The 26,209-nt window shown below is 37.9% G+C and overlaps 3 protein-coding genes across 3 annotated transcripts; 1 reads left to right on the top strand and 2 right to left on the bottom strand.

Annotated features, from left to right (window-relative positions):
* Positions 1 to 725: 725 nt before the first annotated feature.
* LOC141833046 (uncharacterized) lies at positions 726 to 11,278 on the bottom strand. The gene is given in 11 exon segments (XM_074720437.1): positions 726 to 1,262; positions 2,425 to 2,641; positions 4,008 to 4,240; positions 4,962 to 5,168; positions 5,957 to 6,026; positions 6,110 to 6,297; positions 6,443 to 6,595; positions 7,615 to 7,744; positions 8,563 to 8,802; positions 8,955 to 10,148; positions 10,150 to 11,278. Coding segments are annotated over 11 exon segments (3,897 nt in total). The 5' UTR covers positions 11,229 to 11,278; the 3' UTR covers positions 726 to 1,076.
* Positions 11,279 to 12,916: 1,638 nt separating this feature from the next.
* Positions 12,917 to 18,821, top strand: LOC141834200 (uncharacterized). Its single transcript, XM_074721654.1, has 13 exons — positions 12,917 to 13,893; positions 13,995 to 14,076; positions 14,158 to 14,343; positions 14,607 to 14,671; positions 14,746 to 14,905; positions 14,975 to 15,220; positions 15,314 to 15,430; positions 15,546 to 15,731; positions 15,823 to 15,904; positions 16,016 to 16,959; positions 17,482 to 17,992; positions 18,067 to 18,257; positions 18,378 to 18,821. The coding sequence occupies exons 1-13, from the start codon at positions 12,917 to 12,919 to the stop codon at positions 18,819 to 18,821; spliced, it is 4,191 nt and encodes a 1,396-aa protein (XP_074577755.1).
* A 2,778-nt stretch (positions 18,822 to 21,599) lies between these two features.
* Positions 21,600 to 23,787, bottom strand: LOC141834055 (cytokinin dehydrogenase 4-like). Its single transcript, XM_074721507.1, has 5 exons — positions 23,160 to 23,787; positions 22,923 to 23,050; positions 22,580 to 22,843; positions 22,239 to 22,501; positions 21,600 to 22,034 (listed from the first exon to the last, which is right to left on the bottom strand). The coding sequence occupies exons 1-5, from the start codon at positions 23,785 to 23,787 to the stop codon at positions 21,707 to 21,709; spliced, it is 1,611 nt and encodes a 536-aa protein (XP_074577608.1). The 3' UTR covers positions 21,600 to 21,706.
* Between the last annotated feature and the right edge of the window lie 2,422 nt (positions 23,788 to 26,209).

Below are 26,209 nucleotides of genomic sequence, written 5' to 3'. Positions count from 1 at the left end.
CATTTTTTTTAGAGTCAGCTCCCTGATTGAAGTTGCTAGATGCTCTTCAGCCATATTCTGAAGGCAACAATTAACTCAGTGTTTTCAGTCAAAAGAAAAATTCAATCAACTGCCCAAGGAGTTGTTGGCTGCTCAATGACTATATTTAATCAATCAATCCATTAGAGGTGGACAAAAGAGGGTTGTTGGGTCATTTCATATATGAGCCGTGGAGGGCTTTGAGCTGGTGAAGAGTTACACTAATACATCTTAAAATGTGCAGTACCTATTCTCAAAGCCTCCAAGGGCTTAGATAAGGTTGAAAGCTAAACTAAAGGACCTTGGAATTCTCTTTTACTTTAGCGTTGCATTTTGATCTTGTTAAGATGAGTGATTTGATTGTAAAGTATCTCATGTGAGATTGTAAAGAGGTTTATGATGGTATGAACAAAGGATGGAGTTTCCGCTCTCGGGATTATCCTATGGACCAAAGGATGACCACCAAACTACCGATCATGCAAGATAAATAAATAAACTACGTGTAAACCAGTTATTATGATGGTATGAACAAAGGAAATAACCAGACAATTCAACTCCAAAATAACCTCCATATTTGACCCAACAATTCAACTTCTACCCCAAAATCACTAAATCAACTTGTAACCAATTGAATCTTAAAATCAAGATATGAATAGATTGACCATGTGCTAAGGAAACTTAACATAATCCATCAAAGACTGCCATTTTATTCTTTGAAGATGGACTTGGAAAGCATTTGATGAAGATTCATGAGATCTAGAGAATAAATCAATCTCTTAAAAAAAAATACAATGTTATGATTGATAAAAATACTGTCTAGTCATCTTCTTGTAGCATTCTAACTATCACAGAGCCACCAAATGAAATTGGCATAAATAGGTTGAAGCTAGGAATGAAAAAGTGTGCTGACTATGGCAGCACAAGGTGGGAAATTCTTTTCCATGTCAATGGATCAATGTCGTCAGATACAACTTCGGACGCCCCAGCCAAGGGTCTGCTTGATGGATTCTGGACTGGATTCCATGTGTTTGGGTGTAGGAAACAATCAATGAATGAATTCACTTGTAGGAGTGAGGTGAGTCTGTCCACCTGTTACGTGAACGGCCATATGCTCTCCGCTCATACGGACTGCTTTTTGTATCATAAGGATTGTTGTAACTCTCGTGAGTTTTACTTGTTTGTCTCGCACTGCAGCCTTTTCTCACCATGCTCCTCGTTGCCTCTTCATCATCATAAATTAAACGCTGTAACAAGAGGCAAAACATGCTTTGAGGATAAATCCATCATGAATATAAAATTATCAGAATTACTAAAATTGGACAAGGATCTGAGAATAAAAGTATCAATAATGTCATCTTTTCCTTCTGAACCAACCCACATTATTGTCTATTCCAAAGTAAGGGTTTGATGAGATCTGGTTGATTGAATAAAGTATAAAGGGGAAAATTACATTTCACACCAGAATTTACCCTCTTTTAGCCATAGAGTTTCATAATTGCCAAAAACTATTTCACAGTGTTCAACTCTTTTCATTTCACTTCCTAACCATTAACAATATTACTTTCCTTGTAAAAGCAAAATGACAATATCTCAATAAAAGAATGAGATAAAGAGGCTATATGCATGATTTAGAATAGCATGAATTTGTCCAGCTTAATACACACAAGACCATAAAAATAGCAACAACTAGCGAGACGATCAACAATCCAATAGAGATACATGAAAACATTGCAGATGCTAGACTAACTTGATACTAACATGACCGAACCACGTTAAAAAACTTTGCTTAATTTAAGGATGCGTTTTATTTGGTATCGCTAAATAAGAATGAGTTTCAGTAGGTACGACTCAATTAATAGGTGATTGAGAATGAAACTAGGCTCAGATGGGCAAAATATACTTGTCTTACACTTGCCAATCGAAACTGGCCTAGTATCATCAATACCATGCAGTACATGTTCCTCATCTTGTGGAGGACGAGGTTGACTCTGATGACTAGCAGCTATTTGACTCAATTACCAATTTATCAAAAGAGGCATAACAATAGATAAGCTAAACATAGTTTCCTAATAAGGAAAAAACATGAATGTATTCTCAAATGCTCAATTGAGTATACAATAGACACTTTCCAGGACCTGTATTGGCGGGAGCTTCGTGCACCGAGCTGCCCTTCATTCTCAAATGCTCAAATTTTCTATAAATTCTTAATTCTTCTTTTAGTCATTATTGTAGCTCGCCTAATTTAGTCCCACGTGGCAGGTTGTGTAATTGTCGTCAACTCCAATTTAACATCCAAGGAAATTTAATATGAGGATTTTTTTTTTGCCCAAACTTTTCCTTTATAAAAAAGGAATTGTTTATTCTCTATATGACTATATGAATTGCAGTAGCAAAGTAATTGCATACCTTGGTGGGGTCTGAAAGAACAGAGTACGCCTCTCCTATCACCTTGAACAACCTATCAGCATCCTTTTGTACTTCATCAGCCATCTGTTTCCATGAATCATCATCAAAATTCTCAGTCCTTGTTAAAAACTGCCCAGCCTTGTCTGGGTGGTGCCTCAGAGCAGCTTTTCGATAAGCTTTCTTTATGTCAGCTGAAGAGCTAGATAGTTCAAGCCCCCTAAATCATAGTCATAGAAATGAAATTGTAAGAAACATAAAGGATCAGAATTAGTAAGCAACTTAAAATTTTTAATATCTCAAAATGGATGTAAAAAAGAGAATTTAAAAAAGTGATGCGTATAAGTCAATTTCCAAAGAGACACGAGGGAAACATGTATTATTCTTGTTGTGAAATGTTCAAACCGTCCCAAGTTGGAACTATATATCACTTTTACATAATTTGATCTTGGATGCCCAGTTTTTGAATCTTTCATCTTGTCCCCAGGCACTACAACTGGAGACAAGATGGAGATTAAACAAACTTTGGTTTAATCTGAAAATTGAGAGGGCAAATGTATAGAGAGAGAAAAAAAAGAATAACCTATACCTATTACTATATAGCCATGGGGACTATATGCATAAAATATAAGAAGTTTTATAGTAGAAAAAAAAAGTAAACACACTGGAGGAGTCCGATGGAGACACAATACCACTGCAACAATTGAGAAGTTAAATGATATGCTTTGGATTCATCCACAAATGAACTGAATGTTGGACTGTAGTTGATGACAATCTTCAACGGATATCTTCAAAATGTGCAGTTGGCGATAATATTCAAATGACTTAACATAATCTTCTGTCTTAACTCCTCGTACAATAATATCGTAGAATTTTGAAGTTTGCAAATATGAAATGATAACTTGTAAAGCTTATCAAGTGAAAGAGAGAGATTATGATTTGAGTATCTAGTCTGGAGATGAGTAGTTAATATAAGGATAATGACTATGAAATGTTTAATAATATCCTAGGGAAGAGACGAAAGACTAATCTATCTGTTTGAAGTTCTATTCAGTAGGGTGACAAACAAAAATAAGATTAGAATTCCAACATTTACTCCAGAACACAGACTTTGACCCTTATAGAAGAGTTTGTAACACTCTAGTCCAACATAAAGAGTTGTGGGTTAATCTAGGGGTTCATACACTTTATATGAGTAAACAACTCGAGCTTACACATTTTCAGTAAGTGGATGAACCCAGCAAGTTGATGACTCAATTCTCACGTTTGGGCAACTTGTGACAAATAACCTCCATCCTTTCAAACCTGGCAGGATACTATCATGTCGAATCATTGAACAAGTACTTGTATATTGGTTCTAAATAAGTGTTGCACATCCTTGATATTACATATTTAAATTCACATTGTCTAAAATTAGTAAACATGCACTTTGAGACACGTATATATCATTTAAAAACGACAGGAAATCAAGTTAATAAAAAATTGTATTTGCTATTAAAATCAACCTGAAAAGTAGATATCAGATTCTGAACGGTAATACACAAGAACATTTAACCAGCTTATAGCTGGTTAAATCAAGCACTTACAATATCATGTACAAATTGAGAGTTGTCTCCTTTTTGGCCTCCTCTTCCACACTACGAAGACGCAGATGGGCACCCTTTACATCAACATTACAAGTAATTCTTCTTGAGACTTCATCTCGATTATTGTTATCCTTAAATTGCTTTTTCAAAACAGAGACAAGCCTTCTGAGATCATTAGCTGCTTGAGCATAATCTCTAATCATCTCATGCAAGGTAGCTCTCCGAGATATTGCCTACAATGTGTTAGGGAACAGTGTATAAACAAAGAAACAACAATTCCTGGAGAAAGAAACTGCAACTGCTACATATTGCATATTATATAAAACTAAGTCAGCAGTGTTAAAAATGCGAAACTCATTCATTTGTATTCATTATTAGTTTAATAAGTATAGTCTATACCTGATTTTCAGTTCTTAAAAGTAATCATCTCCTTAAGTAATTGTTTTGTTGAACATAATCAATTAGGTTCCAGTCAAATAGAGTTAATTTATCAGTAAAAAATGAACATAAATATTATGGTCAACAATTACCAAGCAATGACAATAACAGGAAGAGACACTCAGATAAGGTGACTATTGAAGGTCCAGTCAAATAGAAAAGAAAGACTTTGCAAAGTAAGAGCTTCAATTAAGTCCCACTCATATTCAGTTAAAATCTAATTGGAAGAGAGAAGTTATATTAGTAAAATTATTGGCATCAATGAAGTTGTTTATCTTGACAATTTCACCATAAGCCAAAAAGATGCAAAAATATATTTAAAGTTCTAGGATCTAAGCACAGTTCGTACAAGGCCAAAGCAAAAAGCCTGTAGTATCCAGACAACACAAACAGTCCCACATAAGTAACAGATAAGATACAAGAGCTAGTCAATCCAAGTTTTAAGTCAAATTCAATACTAATACTAAAAGATTTCAAGATTATTAAGATTGTCTCTAAAATCAATAAACAACCAACCTTTGGATAACTAGGATCAAGTGCTATTGCTATACTGCAATCTGCAATGGCATCTGTTATTTGGCCTAGTGCTTGAAAGGCTGCAGCTCGATTAGAGAAGCAAATTGCTGTAAAAGGACGTGATTCACTATTGCATGCTAAAGCAGCAGAATAATGTTCTACTGCCTCCTGATGTTTTCCTGCTTGAAAAGCTTCGTTGCCAGCAACCTGAAATGAAAAAGTTTTCCAAATGTGTGAATTCCAGAACAATAAATAAAATGGCAAATACCGCCTAATTTTTTAGTGGTAGGGGGGAAAAATCAAATTTGCTGATTGTTCATAGATTATGTGTCCCATTGTAGAGAGAAACAAACAAGAAAGCACAATCCAATAAAGGGCTCATAAGTGAGGAATCCATTGATACCAAAGTATGGCCAAGAGGACCACACTGCAGAACTAAAGGGAGGAGGTGATACTTAACTCTCTTATGCTCCCTAATCCCAACATCAATGGTAAAGGACTGGTTCTAATACCATGTAAAATAAAAACATACAGGATGCCCAATCCAACTCCAAATGTGAAGGCACTCGGGTGGGGAGCCCCTTGATGCTTAAACATAGCTGAGAGGGTCTTGCTTAACCATGCAGGACTACAGTGAGGAGATGACTTTACTCTCTGGGTCATGCCACAAAGAACTTAACAAAAATATACAAGCAAACAATTGAAAAAGTAAACAAATTCCATAATGAATTATTGTTTGTCAATCGGGACAGATATACTTCTTTTTCATGGACAAGATTTTTATCAACTAATGCAACATAGCAGGATACCTGACCAAAATAAATAAATATATTGCTTGTTTAATAAAATATTAACAAGCTATACATAAGTCTAAAACAACTTAATTTTTCTTCATCAATACTACATCTTAAAGTTACCCAAGTGGCTTGAACTGATTCTGAAGTTAAAACATTGTTCAATTGTTTAACTGCTAAACAATGTAGCCATAAAGTTACCTTAAGACGTAAGAGCTCACGTGTGGCATCAAACAATGAGGCCAAAGATTCAGTAGAGCCATTATCATTCCTGGGAAATTATCATGAGAAATATTAGGCCTGTTAAAATGCATTATTATGATGATTAATGAGAGGATGAGATTTTAGTAATACTTGTCCGATATAGATATCGCATCTGCATGCTTCTTTAGAAACACAAGTGCCTCTTCGAGCTTCCCTAAATAGAAATAAGACTTGGACATAAGACGCCAGCGCCAGAGCTTCATGGCATTATTTTGAATGTTTTCAGCCATGTCAATTGTCTGCTCACAGAATTGGATTAATTCTTCATAATTCCGCAGCTGCCATGTCCAGAAGAACATTTGTCACAAAAAAATGGTGAAAAATGTCATGCTATAGACTTTAAAAAGGAAATGGTAAGGAAGTCTTCCATTTCTAATACACATATCTGAACCTTTTTCAGAGAGAGAGAGAGGTAAGACAAACCATTAGAAGAGCTTCTGCTTTTCTTGCCATCAGTCTGTCACAATACGGGCATATCAGTAGGGCCTCGCATATCAATTGCAATGCCCTTGATGCTTCCGCAGATGATCTTTTCAACATATGTCCATCTGTTTGAACTATATAAGCAGCAACTTTCTGTTCCAATAAACAAAATATCAGGGATCATAGAATATTTCACTGATTTAAGAGATTATAACCTGTAGATGTTAAATGTTATAATAAGAAAGGATTTTGAATCTCTTATATAAATGGACTGAAATCTTATGAATGAATAACAAAAACACTATTTTCTTCAATTAAAACTTATTTTATTCTAGGTATACAAAGAAAGAGGGGCAATAGTGTGCCTGGTAATCATTGATTGAAACTTATTATTGATGTGAGTCTCTAAAAAAATTCTATCACAGCAATGTTGACAAACAGCAAGAGTAAGCCATCTAGTCACTTGTCAAAAACAGTGACTTGATATCTTTGCTGAAATGTTTAGATTGCTTCCTGTCTGCTAAAGAAACTCCTCTGAATAAAAAAATCATTCAGGTCAAAATAAAACTGAATGACAATGAAATGTATTGTTTGCCAGTCTGGCCTTTTGTATCAGACAATAAGATTCAGGTTATCTTTATAAACATCCAAACCATTTTTGCCAACAGGAAAAATATTAGTTGCAGAATGAATTATGTTCAACACCATGCCATATGAATTGCATCAAACAACAGGATCCATGTCATCTACTTGGCAGTCGACAGTATTTAACTAAGAAAGATTCCCACTTTTCTATTCATATACAGAAACAAAACAATAGGAGATGAGACATCACCTTTCTATTTCAAACTAGAATTCCAACTTTCTAACAAAACCAATTAGCAAATAGAACTTTATCATTTGCACTGCTAAATTAGATGATAACTGGAGATGCCAGAGAAGTCCCAATGAACACTTTAAGGAATTGGTGTTTGTGGAGATTTTATCATGTTACAAGGCAACAAAAAATTGCAAGCACAAGGTGACAGCACACTTGCAATGTTTACAAATAAACAGACTATTAGATAGGAAGAAATCTATCACCGATAAACTTTTTTGACTTCTATCCAAAGACAACACCTATCAATGAAGTGAAATGTTAAAAGCTGTATCAGAAAAAAAATAATATCCACCTGAGTCTTCCGTAAACCATCAGAAGCTTCATTCGAGATTTTCTGTTCTAATATATTATTATCTTCTTGTTCCAAGCACCTCTTGAATAATTTAGCAGCATCTTCAACTTCTCCCAATGCAAGAAGACAACTACAACAAATTTAAATTAATTTAAATTGAGTTTACTCTTTATGATTTCAGTAAACAGGAAATTAGCAAATAAAGAGAAAAATAAACTGCAGTGGAGATCAGTTTTTTCACAAGTCAAACTGCCACAGCAAACTTACATACACTCCCAAGTCTTTTTATGCCACTCATCATAAGAACTAGCCTATAAAAATCTTGATTTAGGACTTAATACACTGGATGTTTCATCCATTAACTATAATTGGTTAATTCCCATATTGATGGGTGGATAGATTTAGAAGAGAGCTTCATAGAATTTTTCTTGGTGAAAAAACAGTTTCGCTCCACTGGAATGTGTGGAGACAGAGTATCTCTAGTGGTAAATGAAGGTTGCAACTTGCAAGTTAGGACTAAAAGATTAAATATAATGAGTGACAAATAAAGGATGCACTATTTATAGACTGATAAAATATCACAAGACAATACAATGCAGCTAATTTTGAAAAAAGAAATAGCAATATTGTGCTTCTGTTAGATCAGTTTTACCATTATTTGATAACATAATAGAAGAGTATAGCAAATCTAGTTCAAAGTCCTAGAATGTGTAAACAATAGATAACCAAAACATGTTTGTCATGCGGGTAGGTTCATTCTTCAAATCTCAATAAGCTGTCTTCTGTATCATCAATATTTATAATCTAACCATTTGAATACTGGCTGTCCAACATGACAAAAAACAACAAGAAAATGAAATAAGATGTCCACATTTAAAAGTTCATATTTAAACCTAAGAGCATAAAGATGTCATAATGATTTGTGCCAAAAGAGATCAGAGATCATACTTTGCAGCCCTAAGTTGGGCCTTGATAAAGCTAGGATCAATTGCAACCGCCATCATGCAGTCAGAAAGTGCAGCTTTCATTCTTCCAAGAGACATACGTGCAGCTGCACGATTGCTGTAGCAAAGCATCAATGCCCTATTTCCACTCCTGTGAACTTTGTTGGTAGGGATGGAATTCAACCCCCGAGTATAAAACTCCTCAGCTTTTGACATATCCCCATTTGAATAGGCTCGATTGCCCCTAATGCAGATCAAGGAAATATATTACAAAGTGCCAAAGATAAGACTGATGACTGCCACAAGTATATGAGATTATCTTTAAAATCTGCCTCCAACAATAAAATATACAAGTGATACTAGTGACTATAAAGATAAGAAGAAAAGGAGAAATACCTCTGACGCCACAGATCACAAGCTTCCTGCTCTTCAACACTAGCAGCAGCTTTGGGCTTCAGATTGTTTCCTTCTTCCAAATTTCTCTGTGTCACTTGTCTGACATCATCTCCACTTTGGGTTACAGAGGGAATGACTCTTGGATCTTGTCCAGCAAGCGGCTGACCAGAACTGGCAGCATGAACTGGAAGCACATTCTCTAAAAAGGGAGCTGAGGAAACATTGTGATTTCTGGTTGCATTGTTTAAAGTCTTTGAACCTTTCTTCCTACTTTTCATTCTATGTACACGTTTTGACACTGGTAATGACCCTTGATCAAAAGGTAAAGCGACGAAAGTAAAATCAGAGCAAGTGGAACCCTTTAAGCTGGAGCTAAGTGTAGATAATTTTTCACGCACAGTTTCTTGTGGCTCACTGTCTGGACTACATGGATTTGTTTCTGCTTCTGTTACAACAGTGAAGTGGTTACTAATATCATTTGCATCTTTAGATGCAAAAACACAAGTTTCTCTATTAAGTCCTTTACTTTGCTCACATGTGGCAGAAGATCCAGCAACAAGATTCCTCCCAGCATCATGCCTAGAGCAATAATTTTCTACTTTCCCAAGTGTTACACTATCACCAATTGCATCCAAGTGAAGTGGTGCAGGAATTGACTCTTCTCTTGTTCGCTCTACAGGTTGTACAGGTATACATTCTTCTTCTTCAAAAATAGTTTCACAGCTTGAAATAATATGATGTGATTCATCATTAGATGTCACAGAAATTTCCCTAAAATCTTGATCAACCACCAAACCCTCATGGTAAGGAGAATAGTCCATCGGTGACAAACCAGCAGGAGATAATTGTTCCACAGTTGCAGAAAGTGTTTCTGCAGGAGCAGATGCCTGAGAAAAGTTTTTGTGAAGTGGAAGGGATTGTTTAAATTTGTCTCTCCTTGTATTTCTTCCAGTTTTAGCTCTTCCCTTCTTCACATTGAATGTCCTATGTTCTGAAGGTCTAGTGAACAGACTCTCCTTTGACAACCCAGAATTAACTTGTACAGGACCCTTGAATTTCATCTGTGATGATTTTAGCTCTTCATATCCACCAGTAAAATTAAATCCGGTTGCAGGAGAATGTATCTGGGCTGATGATGACAAATCAAACGGTTTAGCTGCTTCCTTGAGCCTACAGCAGCTATCTGTTTCAGATATCCTGCTTGCATGCTCGAAATGTGAACTTCGAATGAGTATCTGGCAAGTGAACGTCTGATGCTAGCATCTCAACTGATGCAGTTTTATTACTTCTGTCGCCAAACACAAATGCAATTGCTGTATTGCCCTGCTGTTCATTTCTGCTTCCCAGCTCATCTTTTACAGTTGAATTATTTGTCACCTGCGGCAGTGTATCCACAAAAGTACAAGTGAAGTAACTTTGAGCACTATCATGATTGGTGCCGTAAGTATTTTCCACGTTAAACTTAGCTCCTTCATCGTCTAGCTCTGTCTTCACCTTAGTCTGCCCATTCAGATTCTTTGAAGAGGCCAGTTTTGAAACAATATTTTGACCGCTAACCAACACATTGGCAGACCTTACATGTTTCACACTCTTATGAGAGGGATATCTTTTATTGTCAGATTTGGGATTTTTTTTCCCAGTGCTCCGTCCTAAAATAGGGTCTTTTTTTGCAATGCCTCCTAATACAAAAGCACCCACATCATCCATTACAAAACCAGCACTCTCAACCTTTGCTGACTGAGGATCATCTGTAACGGAACCCTCCGAAGTCTTTAACCCTGTATCAGACTTGAACGGATTCCATCCATTAAGCTTCTCTTGAAGCCCATGAGCTTCGCAGACCTGACTCCCCTTCGATGTATCCAACTCCGCCCTCACTGGCCGAGAGTGGAATGAGTTGCTCCCAGAACGATAATCAGGATTCACTGTCACACGTGCCCTCGCCCTGGTTGCACCAGCATGCTTCTTCAACTTCGCAAGCCTAGGTTTTGAAAGCCCAGCAGCCTGCGACGGCTCACTGGAAGGCGCAGCCAGCTGGGATGGGATAGAAGAAACAGGAGGTGCTGGGGAAGAAAACCTTCCGCCTAAATCAAAATTTTGCCCTATGTCACTCCGATCCGAGACGCCAGACACGGGGCCTGGATAGGGAGTGATGCGGCTAGCGAAGGAAGTAGGGAACTCGCCTGGAGTAGGGTTTGTCGAAAGGGGACGCACGCGATCAAAAGGGGAGGAAGGAGCGGAGGGAGACCGTACATCCACCAACGCCGCAGGCATCTCCCGATCTCCGGAGGGGTTGGCGATAAACTCCCTCGAACGATCGCCGGAGACGGAGGCTGATGGGGTTGCGGCGATGGAGTGAGTCGAGATCCTTTCGGGCCGGTTCGCTTGGCCCTTTATTTGAACCGCTCCCCATCCCAAACCAGCGACGTATTTTATTTTATTTTCTTTTTTTTTCAAAAACAAATTCCTAAATATTAACGATCGCAAAAATTATGCCGTCGCAAGTACTAGCGAATTATGTCGCTGACGTGTCGGTGCGACGTGGCTGACTTACACAATCAGCAACATTTGATAATTACACGTGGCCGTAATTTTTGCCTCAACATAAACACATACTTTTTGCCTCCTCGATGTGAAAATTTGAGCTCCTGCATCTTCTCTTCTCGATTTCTCTCCGCCTAATTTATAGATATTTATTCTTTTTTTATTGAATTATATATTTTTTAAATATGATATTAATTATAATATAACAAAAACAAAAGTAAAAAATTTATTAATATAAAAGATATTTGATCCTCCCTCATGGGTTTGAGAATTCGATCTTTTGATAAATATGAATATAAAGATAAAAGTTAAACGTGCAAATGGAGTAACTAAGAGATAAATTCAATAGGCGAGAGCGGTGAATCAAACTACCACTTGACGGAATGATCATATTATCTACTATTCTAATATTCAAATGGAACATGACACTTTACAACGATGAATCGGTTGCCTCAATATAAGTATTTTTTTAGAACAAAAAGTAGGATTCGTTACTCCAGCAATTTCACGATCATCTATTAAAAGATAAATTGAAAAAGTACATTTGATCATTATGGAGGAGAATATTATTTCAATTTCATCGAGATTCGACCCTTACTCATTATAAGTAATTCTTAAATTTATCTTCAGTGATCGATAACAAAATCGAACCTATCATTAATATTTGAAAAGACATAAAATAAAATAGAAAAAAAATAAATACGATATGCACACGTAAGATCTACTCTGAATTTAAAAAAATATTTTATTAAAAATTATACTTGAGTTTATATACTTTTATATAATTTTAAAATAATTCCAATAATACAATTCATTAGGGCACCATAAGCGATGAGTCATCACGAACACAGTCAGATCAAAGTTCCACATGATTTATAGAGCTTGAATCAATCCATGACGAAACAAATTAACTCATTAAAAATTCATAATATAATATAGTGGGACGGACCATCCACCAATTTGACGAGTTAAAAAATCTTCAATCCAACTCAATTCAAGATGGATCAATCTACAAGTCTGTCAAAAAATAAAAAAAAATATTAAAAAATTTAAATTTGAATTACAATTTAAATTAATTAAGTTAGATTTGTTAAGTTAGAATTGTAATTTAGACAAAACAAACATATTAATTTATTGAATTTTTTATTTTAATTTTAAAATTTAAAATAAATAAATAAATTTTCTCAATCGAGTCAATCCAATTTCATTATGAGTTAATCTATGCAAATTTACACGGATCAATCTACCTAAATCTATTTTAAAATAAATTAATCTAATCCACCAAAATTATTTGGCAGATCCAACCTATAATGATTTCCCGCGCAATTTCAATCGGCGAACTGCGTGACAAGGGAGGGAGAGAGAGGTAGGTCGGTAGCGCTAGCAACCTTCGACGACGCCGGCGGCGGTGGGGAACGATGGCCAGCGAAGCTGAAATTCCACGACGCGATCGTCCTCCGCTGGCCCTCACGGCCGAAGCCATCATCACGCTCGCCCAGGACCCCTCCGCCACCCTCCCGCCCGACGCCGACCCTGCCGCCCTCCTCGCCCCCCTTGACCACCCCTTTTCCACCTTCCCCGTCTCCACCTACCTTTCCGCCCTCCTCTCGCTCCTCTCCCGGTCCCGATCCCCTCCGTCCTCTTCTCTTCTATCATCTCTCCTCATCTCCTTCCTCACCATGTTCCACTCCCGTCGCTTCCCACGCCACGACGCGGCTCTTCTCCTCCGCCTCTTCGCTCCGCACCTCTCCTTCCTCGACCGCTCTCAGATCCCCGCCCTGGTTGACCTCATACTTTCCCGTCTCTCCGAGATCGCCGACCCGGAGGACGCCCTGCCCCTCGACCACCTTCCCCGACTCCTTGAACTCGCTGGAGTCTGCGACCCCGTCGATCTGACCGTCGAGAGACTCCTCGCTGCCGAATGGTCCAAGGCTTTGTTGCTCAAGGTCGTGGCACTCCTCCGTGAACTGCCGCCAATCGGCAGAGCTAGGGTTTCTGATTTCCTAGATAAGGTGTTTCTGCAGATGAAAGGGGTCGACCTCCAGGATTTGCCGTCCCTTGTCTACCAGCTTCTTCTGTTCGCCTCTAAGTGCATACATCGGAGGGAGGTGATAAGGGGTATTCTAGCGTTCTTGGGAAGCTGCTCGAAGGGTCGTCCTTCAATCATGAGACAGGTGGAAGGGACGATTTTGATGCACGTCAACTTCGCCGTGAAACAGGATCCATCGTTGGGGCAGGAGATGTTGATGGTTATCCGTTCTGATCTTCAGCTTCTTAACCACTTCGCAGTCACCGTGCTCTTCTCCATGGCCAGAGTGCGCAGATTCAACGAGAGCTCCATTGCTGTTCTGAAATTGGCGGTAGTCACCTCCTTGAGGAACTGTCGGATCTCAAGGTGACGACACTGTTTGCGGCCTGCTCTGATAGCGTTAATCTCATTAAGCCATGGTTTGGAAATGTTCCGGTTGTTTATAATTTCATCTAAAAAGCTTGCAGGAATAGCGAGTGGTTGCCAGATAAACTAAGAGAAGATTGCATGGGAACTGCCAAATTCGTAGAGAACTCAGTGCTCAAAGCTGTCAGCTTCATTTGATATATATCTAACGTCAGTAGGTTCACAAATTGTTTCTTGTTAATGGTATATTTTGTCATGTCGTAGGTCAATGAAAGCAACTCTGGGAGAGAGCATGTTGTACCTAGCATTGTTCAGTTTGGATTTCTTTTGCTAGAAAATGTTGATGATAACACCTGCAAACAAGTCTCTCCAGGTTTGATGAATATTAGAGAACTCAGTATACAAATCCTGAGGACAGTCTTTGAGGTCCATGACATGTCAAGAAATGAGGTTTGCTTGCTATAGATTTCTTCTTGTTACTGTTTGCTAGGCTCTTGTTAATTCAATTTAGATCCTATGTGTTGCTTATTGTACCTTCTTTGTTCTCATGAACATCTGTGTCTTGCTTTGCTTGTCACATTTTTTCCAGTTAAAACTTAGAAATTAAAACCAGTAGGAAAATTTGTTCTTACCATTCCTAAAGTTTACTTATTGCTTGATGTTTTTAGGATTTTAGCCAAGTATTGTTCTTATGCCTATCTTTTCCCATGCAGATAATTGAGCAATGCAAATTCCGAATTCTTTCTTTGAAGCCTCAAAAAAGCATGCAGATCATTAAGTGAGAAAATACTACTAATTGTAAAGTACTCTTCTTTCCTTTCATCAATTAATACATCTCATGCATTTTGAAAGGTTGCTAAGTAATTTGGTCCGAAGCTACCCTTATGCAATTCTACAATATGTAGCACATCTAAAGGAAACATTGGACTATTTCACTTTCCTGCAAGAGATAATTGCAGTCGCACTTGTTGATGCTATCTTGCCACTTGTCAGATTCTGCTCTGAACTCCAGGTTGTGTTTTGGAGTTTTAAAATAGTGGAATAGAATTTGGGTTTAGTAAATCTTACGCAATCTCTACAGGATTATATTATATTGGTTGTTCGAAAGGCCATGTTCAAACGAGAAGACACTATTCGTGTAGCAGCAACTATTGCTGTAGTTAATCTGATTTGCATTGAGAGTAAATCAAACAGAAATGAAGAAAACATTTTGCAAGAATCATCTAGCCAAGCAAGTTGTAGTCAGCAAGCAGAAATACCTAGCAGGAGGGAGGGTAATCTGTTCCTGGAACTAAGTGGATTGTTTAGGAGATGTCTCACCCAGCAGGTGTGCTTTCTAGAAATTTATATGGATTTCATTTTCATTCCTTTTATATTCCTTTAATGTTCAGTTCTTGATACATCAACTTGTATTAGATAGGTTAGAGTCAAAGAGATTTTGTATGAGGGCCTTGTTAAACTAGTCATGTCAGACCCATCATGCACAAGCTCCATCTTGGACATTCTCTGGCCTCATTTCTTGCAGGTTTACACAGAGGTACTCCATTCCTTATTTACTTAGTCACACTAGTTTTTTTCCCCTTCCATTTGCCTGCTAGAACTTCTTTGAATACCTCACTTGTGTGCATAAGTTCATGCTGTTGGCTTGTCAGGACAAAGATTTTCCTCTTCAGCTTGATTGTTGCTTCAGGTTGGAGAACAGAAAAGTTTGCCAAGTAGAACCACTGGATCACCTTTTGTCATGTGTCTCTTGGATACTTCATCAGTCTCATGGTGTTAATCAATCAAAAAATTCATGGCAGTGCTTTGGCTTCTCACTAACACAACAAGAGAATGAGGTAATGCTATAAATTCCAGGTAAGATGTGGGTGTCGCTACTTTTCTTGTTTGAAAAATTCAGGCATTCCCTTTCTTGGAAATATACTATAGGCTGGGAAAGCAATATCTGCAGAATTATTCTCAAAAGCCTTGTCTAAGATCAGGAAAAATTTAAAGAACTGCAAATTGCAAGGTCAGTTTTCCTGTCATGGAACAAGTTTGATAAAAAAACTTTTTCTTATAGTGGCTTTATACTGACATGAAACTTTCTCTCATTTGTGACTTTTCTCATGTATGATAACAGATTATGAAGTCCAGACAGAAGAATCTTGTCGTCAGCATTTGCAGGATGAGAAAATAATTTGCAATTGTCAGATGTTGCTTCGACTTATTGAGGTCCTTGTTAATATTGTAGTTATTGACCTGGAGAAAGCTGAAAGCTCGGAGAAGCTAGTGCTTGAGAAAGAAATTATGGAATTTTCTGAATTTTATGATTTTGTCGAAAAAGCATTAATTAAAAATTCACAGAGGACGGGCAATCGAAAAGGTCCTTCAAGTGACCTCTTGAATAAGGTCAATAGTGAGCTAAAAGAGATTGCACAAGTAAATCAAGCAAGAACCTTCTTTGCAACCACAACAGTTCACCATCTTCTAGATCTTTCCTTTAATTCATGCAAAATTTATTTTTCAAGTAGACAAAATGCTTCTCAGAAAAGCAGTGAGCCATCTGCAGCAGCCCTTTGTTTGAAGACAATGTCATTCAGCTTAAAAGTGTGCCTTCGCCATCTGAAATCTGTTTACTCATTGAAAAGTGAACAAAATGGTGATCCTTTCAGTGAATTGTTATGCGGAGATATCAAATGTCTAGGGAAACCAGTAATGCAGCTTGTGTTGCAACTCAAGTCCACTGTTGAACAAGAGAAGGATATGAAAAAGAAAGATGCCAAAGGGAAAATAAGTAATGGACATACAAGAGATCTATTATTCTTATCATTAATGTGCTTGATTGAGTTATTTAAGATGAATTTATCCGAGGATAATCTGTATGAATTGGTGACTGATTTGCTCACAGTGAATTCTCTAGATTTGTATTTGCATGCAAAAGATGCTGCTGCCGAGGACATTAATTGGAACAAAAACTTTGTAGATGACTATCCAAATATGAGTTGTCTGCATTTGTTTTTAGAGAAAGTAATAGAACCATTGCATTCCTCACTTCTAGACCAGTCACTTTTTCAGGAATGTGAGGTAATACTTATTCCGATGATTGATCATTCTAATTTTGTCTCTTAATAGTGATTAACAAAGAGCATACTGTTCTGATGCCATATTCCTCTGACCCTATTATGAAGCAATACCTGTAAGATACATATTATTTGTTGTTTACTTAGTGCAGTTCGATGCTAGTTATTTACTACATATTCTTTATTGGCCTTCTGCAACAGTGCCTATCTTGTTCCTAGAATTTTCTAAGAGATTGAACTCAGTTTTTGCTAGAGCAAGAAGTATCCGATGAGTGATTCTGTCAGTCATATTAGATGAGTTCTTTAATCTTTTTATCCTAGAGTACAACCAAATTGTGCAAATATCTAATACATTTGGTCACTTTGCATCTGCCTATTCATTTTGGCTATGACAATTTATTTTCATCTGATGGCTAATTCAATTTATTGTCTGGCTTTTTTTACCCTGTTTTCACCATTCCTATGGTTTATGGTCTTCTGGAAAAAAGTATCTAACATGGAAAAAAAATGAACTCGCTCTTATCAGGTGCTTGCTGAATTATTGTTGATTACGGGAAAAAAGTTGCCACCTGGAAAAAAAAATTTCCATGGAAGTTGGGCTATGAAACTATGCCAGAGCAGAAAAGTGGAAAATCCTAGCGCAGCACGAAGTGTCTTCTCACTAGCTATTCATCTGATACCAACCCAATCTGATCTCACTGTTGCAAATGACATGGCTACAGAACTGCTGAAAGTTATGGGATCTGAAGATAGTGAGCCTGAAGCGATGTCTATAAAGTTCCCAGTTATTAATCAATCAACAAAAAATGCTATTTCTACTATCATTTTACAAGTGGCTGAATCTTGTCTTGGTGACTTGGACTGGGTCATCTCAAAGATTAAGGCAACTTATGCATGCAACCGGGAACGACCAGGTCTGATGACTAACCTTCAATTCGGTGAAAAATTGTCAGGACTTGAGTTGGAAGAAGTCCTCTGTGCAAGATCAGAATCACTCGTGTTTTTATTATCTTCTTTTGTGATGATGAACCTTAAAGGTATGCACACAAAGATCATGAAAATTCTCTCTTTTTCCTGACAAAAATGATATTACACTTGTCTGAACTTGCAGATTCGCAGGCAGAGCAGTTACTGAAGGTTTCTACTAGGTTTTACAAACTTTTGGCTCTTTTTGCAAAGCTTCAGATTGCTCCAAAAGGTTGCAAACCATTCCTACCTAGCCGAAAGTTTCAGAAGCTAACAGAAGTGACATGCACAAGGCTAACAAGTCCTCTATATGGTTTTGTGGCTCTTGTTCAAAGGGTAGTTGTATCATCTCCACTCATCAAAAGATATTTCAACGTTTCATTTTGATAATCCATAGTCCATGTGAGCTTACTTTTAACTATAAAAAAAGTTTCATGATCTTATTTTGCTTTTCAGAATCAGCAAGAAAGAACTTCACGAAGGGCAATCATCAACAAGATCAAAAGGGAAAATAGATGTATTCCTGATTTGATATTCCAGATTGAAGATTATGAGAAATATCTCATTCAGCTTAGCAAACTGACTAAAGTCAATATGTTGAGGCACGCCAAGCGCAGCACGGCAAGGGATTTTAAGATTTTGGAAACCAAAGAGGTTCCAGTGGAAGAAGAGGCACGAGAGCATGAGCCTACTCCATACCATTCTACATCTGAGAATGAATTGAGCAGAGAATCTGAAGAGACTGATGATGACAATATACCCAAGCATGCTTCTCCTGAACCCATTAGGGATATTGATGATGAAGATTCTGAAAATGGTGGAGATGATCAAGAGATATTGATAAGAAAGAAGAGAGCAAAGATGCGCAAGGTTGTAGAAGACTCTGATGCCGAATCATGAGAATTCAGTATGCACTAGAATGAACCTGGATTTGACAGAGATGTGTAAGATGAATTTCTCAGGTTTGATTTTCAAAGTCATGTACGCTCATCTGTTGATCCTGAGTGAGAATACAAGAAGACAGAAAAAATCATAAATATCAAGAAAGGCAAAAAATTCAACTTCTATCACAACTCTCTCTAAGCAAGATTGTAGAATTGCAATGATTGCAAACTTGAACATGCCTGCGGCATCACTAAGTATGCTTCATGTTTCTCTGCTCCTATTTTCCTTTATTGTACATTTCACATGGTAAATTACTCTCCATATCTTTCAGCTCTTTTGAGATGTTGTTTTATGTTCCAAACATTTTATTTGTAAAAAAAAAGAACCAAACTTCCTCACCACACTAATAATTGAGAACTTTCCATGATTCAATTAGCAAATGAACAATAATTAGGGAGTGAGATGACACTCACTTTGGGCTTTGATAACTTGCTTTCAACATTTTGGTCCTAATAGGCCCAATTATGACTCAAGTACCAAATAAATCCTTTTTTTAGATTTTTTTATATATGGTTTTTAATAGGATTTTACATGATAATATCTAGAACAATGAAAGAAGTGCTTCCTAGTTTGGAGATACTGTAGAGTGCGTTTGGAGGTTGTAGGGACCAAGAATCTTGTAGAAAAAGTGAGTATTCTTTTTGGATATAAGGTTGTTTAGTATCCAGAGAGTGTTAGAGGCAAGACATTTCACTTTCCTTTGTCTCCATCAAAAGATTAAGTTAAATCTAATTGACAATTACATTTGGTTACATGATGATGTAAATCTATACTAGAGATTAAGTTAATCCACAGACAGGCAACATGCCAACAATATAAATAGTGCACTTTTAAGCATTAAAGAAAATCTTCATCACAGTCATCAAATTGTATTTTTCCAAGTTATTTAAGATCATATGGATTTTATTCATCTATATGTAAAACTATCACTATATTTGAATCTATTAATTTAATCATCTTTATTACATTAGCTGAAACTTTCTTTGATCTATTTCTATAACTTACCTCTCCCACTTAGATTGATTCAACACTTTCAACTATAAAACTTCATATCAGCTCAATATTATCTACGGTACATCTTAACTTTGATACTAATAGTTTATAGTTTTGCTTTTTAATAGTTAATACTTTGATTCATAAAATATGACATATTGAAGATGTAAGAAATTAGGTACCCTAATTTTGATGTTATATATATATTCTCATACAGGACAAGGTACCTTGTTTTTAATAAAAGAATATGCTCCAAGTTTCTAAGTAAACAAATTGTGCAACAATCTGACAAAACAATATCTGATATAAAATGCAAAACCGTAATCCATTTGACATCATTGTGAATCACGTTCTTCCAACTTATAGTTTTATATTTTAGATTTAGGACATATGACAGATCTTAAGCATGGTTAGTACCAACTCCCCAAAACTAAAGTAAAGCCACTACAACACATGAAAATTCTCATTTGCATGATATGTTCCTTTCTTATTTTATGAAGCACAAAGTGCTCTTGATGTATATATATCTATGCATCTCAATAAGTGGAGTTCAAATAGAGTTTTTCTTCTTTCACGAAAAACAAAGTGATGTGTCTAGGGATGTTGAAAAACAGTGGTTTAATGAAGCTTAAAGTTTATTCATTATGCTAATCAATTAGTATGTGTCTGCTATGCTAATCAAATAACATTTGTGTGTGCATGTTAATTGAGTAATCTGGTATTATGCTTATCAACTAGTGTATATGCATGTGTTGTTATGATAATCAAGCTATGTGTCTGTGCACAATCAAGTAGTGTGAGCTATGCTAGTCGAGTAACTTGTGTTATGCTAAATTGAGATTTTATTGATGTCTTAATTAGTTATTCTTTTGACAAACTGTTTAACTAAAAAGTATGCACACACACACACACACACACACACACACACACACACACATGGATTTGTGCCCTATCAAATATGCATCAAATTAATATAGATATATGCTAGTTCTAGTGGATCATTGATGGGGACTAGATATCTTCATAGTTAAATTAGTGCATTTGGGTACCTTGTAAAAGTTAATGAATACCTAACTCAGTGTCATCCCTAGTTAATAAAGTCGTCTTATGATACTATTCCACATCGTGTAGTAAATTATTTCAGACAACTTGGATGTGTGGACTCCAATCTATAAAGCAATTTTATTTTAAGACATCATACAGTGTTGTGTTACTTGGGTTTAATTTTAGTGTATGTTGTGACAAATATATTTAATTTTATGTTAACTCTTGTTGAAATATATATATAAATAAGGTTTCATTACATTGGCTCTTATTGTTTAGTTATTGAGAGATATATGTATCTCTAAAGATACTTAGCACTAGGAACCATCTTAATTTGAAGAAGGATATCTGCAACAGAGTGAGGTATATTTTGCCCATATATCACCATAAAATTCTATATATATATATATATATATATATATTTTTTTTTTCTAAAACAATATTCTACTCGTTCAAATAGTTTTTTCTTTCATGAAGCATCCCCTTTCAACTATATAATTATTCTCAATCTATTTTCTCTAAAAAAATATATACATCAATTTTTTCCTTTTACCTCTGCAAAACATGATCTCTTAACCATCCTCCTCTAGCAAACTCATGCTTCACATGATATTCTTTTTTTTTTTTTTTTTTTTTTTTTTGTAAAAACGTCATTTTCTGTCATTTAATATCATCAAGGTCATTAGTCTACCCTCATTAGTCAATTACCTCATTTTTCATAATTCTTTATTATTTTTTTCTTTTTCTTGTTGCTGACTTTGTATGGATTCACTATTCTTGAGCAGTTCCCCTGCACAAAAATCCTACTGCCATGTGGATGAAGAATACTGAACGCCTGCCTTGTGAAAAATTCTCTGTCCTGGTGCAAGAATGTTCAAAGGGTCATAAATCTCCTTCCTCCGAGAAAACCTGCCCCATTGGTCGCCAAAGTGGGCCCTCCACTCCTCTTGTGTGCTGTAGTGCGGCAAGTATTGCTTCATTCTGATTCCTGCCCTGTTACAGAATTCCAACACCTCAGTGTTCAGCTTCAGGGCTTGTTCCAAGCTCCCTTGAGATGGCGCAGAGGACAGAAATGCCACCAAGTAGAAGATTTCTTCATCCGGAATCACTGCAGATGTTCTGTTGTCCCACCTGCATTAGTATTCATTCTCAATCAGGGTTTATAAGACATGTCAGTTCAGATTCGAGTAACAACAATTCTAACGTATCAGAATTACATGGGAGCAGTGTGTTTGTTTGGTTTGTGGGATAACAATTCAGACATTAATGTTTTGAGCTCTGCCTCCTCCTAGTGTGATTGAATGCAGGAATATGCAGGGGTAAGGTGGCACTCACTTGATTCTGTTGAGTGGGTAGAGCAGAATGGGGCCATTGCTGTTGTCTTTGAGAATTTTGCCAAAGACTTCCCTGGCGAAGTCATGGATTCTGCTTCTTGGCACGAAGAGGTTAAGCCATGGATGGGGGATCTCCCACAAGCCCATCGACCGCAGCTTCAGCTCGGAGACATGAACTCGATCCAAGAACTCCAAGTAGGAGACCTCCGATTGGAAGAGTGTGGACGGAATGTACCTCAACTTAGACAAGAGTTGCTCGACTTGCTGCAATCAAACCACCCTTACAAAATGGTTAATAATCTAGTAGTTTTTAAAGTTTGAGTGTAAGTAATATGCCTTTACGTTGTTGTTCTTGGATTCAAGTTCCTCGCGGTTGAAGTTCTTGGCCATCTCCAGGCAAAACAAAACCCTGCCGCCTGAATCAAATTTGCTGGCTCGAACAGGATCCTGTGGGTCGAAGGATGATCTCCAGCTGTTGAGAATTCCTGTTCTGTTTATTATCACGAACCCCTCGACGTAGTCGAAGCTCTCCATCGACGATGTCAGCATCTCTTGGTCCTCCATGAAGCTTCTGAAATCAGAGTACAGAACTCTTATCCACTTCACCTGCAACGAAGTAATAGGATTAGGAATAGGAATAGGAATAGGAATCATCGTATCGTATCGTATCGTATCGATGCATTACCATCTTCGGTGCGGGCTCGAGTGCGATCCGAGCTCTGGTGATGATTCCAAACTGGCCGAGACCGCCAAGAACAGCATGGAATAGATCTGCATTCTCCTTGTCGGAGCAGTTCATCACCTCGCCTTTGCCTGCCTCCAACAATATAATCGTTCGCATTTTTTTTCATGATGAATTATTAATTATATATATATATATATATTATATAGAATTATTATTGTTGATTCGAATGACACAAACCTGTGACGACCTCGAGCTGGAGGACGTTGCTGATCTGGGGGCCGTGGCGGAAGGCCTGGCCGCTGACGCCAGCGTTCGAGAGCGTTCCGCCGACGGTGAGGTGGAGGTAGTCGGTCCACGACCTGGGCGCCATCCCCTGCTTCAAGCTCTCCCGCAGCACGTCGATCCACAGCGCTCCGCCAGAGGCATCCACGTACGCCTCGGCCTCGGCCCCGGGCCGCACCACCGCCCGCGACATCCCTCCGCCGGCGGCGAGCGACTCCATGCGCAGGACGACGCCGCCGGCGGCCTGCGCCTGGCCGTTCAGCGAGTGCCCGTGGCCGAGCGCCGCCACTGTTAGCGCCCCAGACCGCGCGGCGCCCTGCTGCCGGAACACGTTCCGCACGGTGGCGGCCACGTCGGCGGCCGACGCGGGGCGCACCACCGCCGCGGGGAGCAGGCGGCGCCGGTTGCCGAAGTCCCGCGCGGCGGCGGACAAGTCGCCCTCGTCGAAGCTCAGGCTGCCTTCTAGGCGGAGCGACCCCAGCAGCGGCGGCGGCGCCACCGGCGCGGAGACGTGCATGGTGGCGGCGCCAGCGAGGGCCACGGCGACGAAGAGGTGAAGGAAGTAGCTGCTGCTGCTTTGCATGGTGAATGGTTTGTTAGTTATTTACGAGCACATTGACGATGTGGAAAGAAGAGGGAATTGAGAGAATTTAAAGGGCCGAATTGAAGTAAAAGATTTTGGTGGATTGGAATTAAATAAAGATACACGAATGATTCTGTCAAAATTTAAATTAATTAATTTATTTTTCTTTTTCTCCTTTTTCTATTTGTCACTAAGAAAAAGATGTGTTTCTTATACGAAGACAAGCACCGTGACCCACGGCCAACTGTAGTTGTCGTTGTTAAATCGTGTTTTATCAGTCTCAACTATTTACAACATGAAATTTGAAATCGCATTAACACGAACAAACATTTTAAACATGTTACGAGATCATTTTGACATGTGTGGGATGATCTGTTGAATTCAATTATTAAGCATAATAAATTAGATATTCAAATCCACGGCCAAGCTCGATTCATGTCGATCGGCACAAGAGTTTGAATGAGTTATGCACGACAACACCTATCGGTAATGATCCCGATTTGTTCCGTTTGTACCAATTTTGACCATCATATTCGAGTTGTAACTTTGAGCACTATAAAGATTCGATTCTGGTACTACCTATTTTATCTTCTTCTAGGGTCAATCCATTGCTACATGCCTTGAAGGGCCCTGGTTCCACTACTGATGGAATAGCAAAAAAAAAAGCTTGACTCTTCCTAATCGAACCAATGTAGGGGGGGTCCTTGCCTAGTTGCCGGCCGGTTCGCCCGTCCTGGGTCTAAGTGGTGAGCCTTTTCCCCAACACTAAGACTCAGTTGGAGAGGGCCCTGCATATGGCCATGACCACCAACAACAACTACCAACGCAATTGCGAAGGTCACACCTAGCTAGTTGTTGCTAACTATGCTTATGCGTACCAATTATCGAATGTTAGCTCAAAGTGGCCGGTCGGGGTTCGATGAATTTGCCATCTCGAGACTTCGAAATTAATTTTGAAGGACAAAAGGCGCGAAGGATAGGATGATCTTATTGAATTGGTTTGGAGGGCCAACGTAACCAATTGTTATTCAAAATGTGAATCTCATTTCAAATGTTTTGTTTTTAACCTATTTTTATAATATTTTTTGATATGATTTATGATTCGCGTGATAATTCATTAAAATGACTCATCTCTCTCACCATTAATTAAAAGATACATGTATGCCAGATCAGATATTTCCAAAAGGGGAGCAGGACCATCCTACAGCAAAAGGCTAATAATGGGAACAAAATTATACCTCTCCTTTCTCCTTTCTCCTTTCATGTCTCTTACAACTCACTATGTTCCATTTAGTTCTTGTCCCTTAGGTCGCAACGAGAATTTCATAGAGGGAGGGACCCTCCATAAGATTGTCCACCAAGGATCGATTACATTTTGGCTTTCCAATCGAGCAAGAGTTAGCTCGACTTCTCGGAGTCCTCCGAAGTAAACACACAATTTAGCTAGGGTTTAGATATTGAATGAAGATTATAAACGGTTAAAGAAACCCATGACTTAGACTTAGCCCCATTTGAATTCAATCTAAATCATTAGAGTTAAAATTCTCCTTATTGACACGCTTTCAATTTCACGATTCAATGAGATTGACATTAGTATTCCCTAATAAACATCGAGAACTCATCGAAGACCGCATCCAATGAATCGAAATGGACCCGAATGCTTCAAGAACGCATCCAATGAATTGAAATGGACCCGAATGCTTCGAGAAATGAACTCATCAAGCGAGCGAGAGTGATGTAATTAGCCATGGAGCATTTGGGCATCATGTGGGGAGGGGAGCAAAATACATGGCATTGGACCAACCTAAACACCACCTCACATTGCTTAGTACAAAATGTGTCTTTTGTGGCCCTCTCCCTATGAGAATGAGATATCACTATCTTGCTTTTTCCTCATATGGTAAATATGGCTAGGTTAGATCTAAAGTATGTACTAGAATCCTAATCAAACATCGGCAAATTTCTCGATTCATAGCTTAGCCGGGACAACGTCAATCAACATCGAACGCAAACCACTATATTCATTTCAATTTATGAAACTAGGGTAAACTTTATCATTGAGATGACATGTGTTAAATTTCAACATTAGTCGAAAGAGTTTCATGTGAACCCTTCGAGAGGTACACTTGCGGAGGCGGTGGGGTTAACGGGTACACAAAGAATCCAAGTGATTTATATAGCAAAGATTGTGCTGTCTCGAAGATTATTGTCATCTAGATCTTCCATATGAATTTAATTACACATGTTTTTGTTGTTGTAGATTCAATTGGGAAATGTCAAAACATGCATTATTCCTTGCGGTAATTAAGATTGTTGGTTAAGAAGAGAAAAATGATGTCTCATCATCATCTCTACTAAGATTCGAATTCTAATCCTCTTATTTATTCTTCTCTTAAATATTTTATCGCTACATCACATCCAC

This window comes from Curcuma longa, chromosome 8 (assembly GCF_044706935.1).
Source record: "Curcuma longa cultivar G26 ecotype Majalengka, Jawa Barat chromosome 8, ITB_CL_G26_1.1, whole genome shotgun sequence".
NCBI lineage: Eukaryota > Viridiplantae > Streptophyta > Magnoliopsida > Zingiberales > Zingiberaceae > Curcuma > Curcuma longa.
This window is presented reverse-complemented; position numbering and strand designations above follow the sequence as displayed.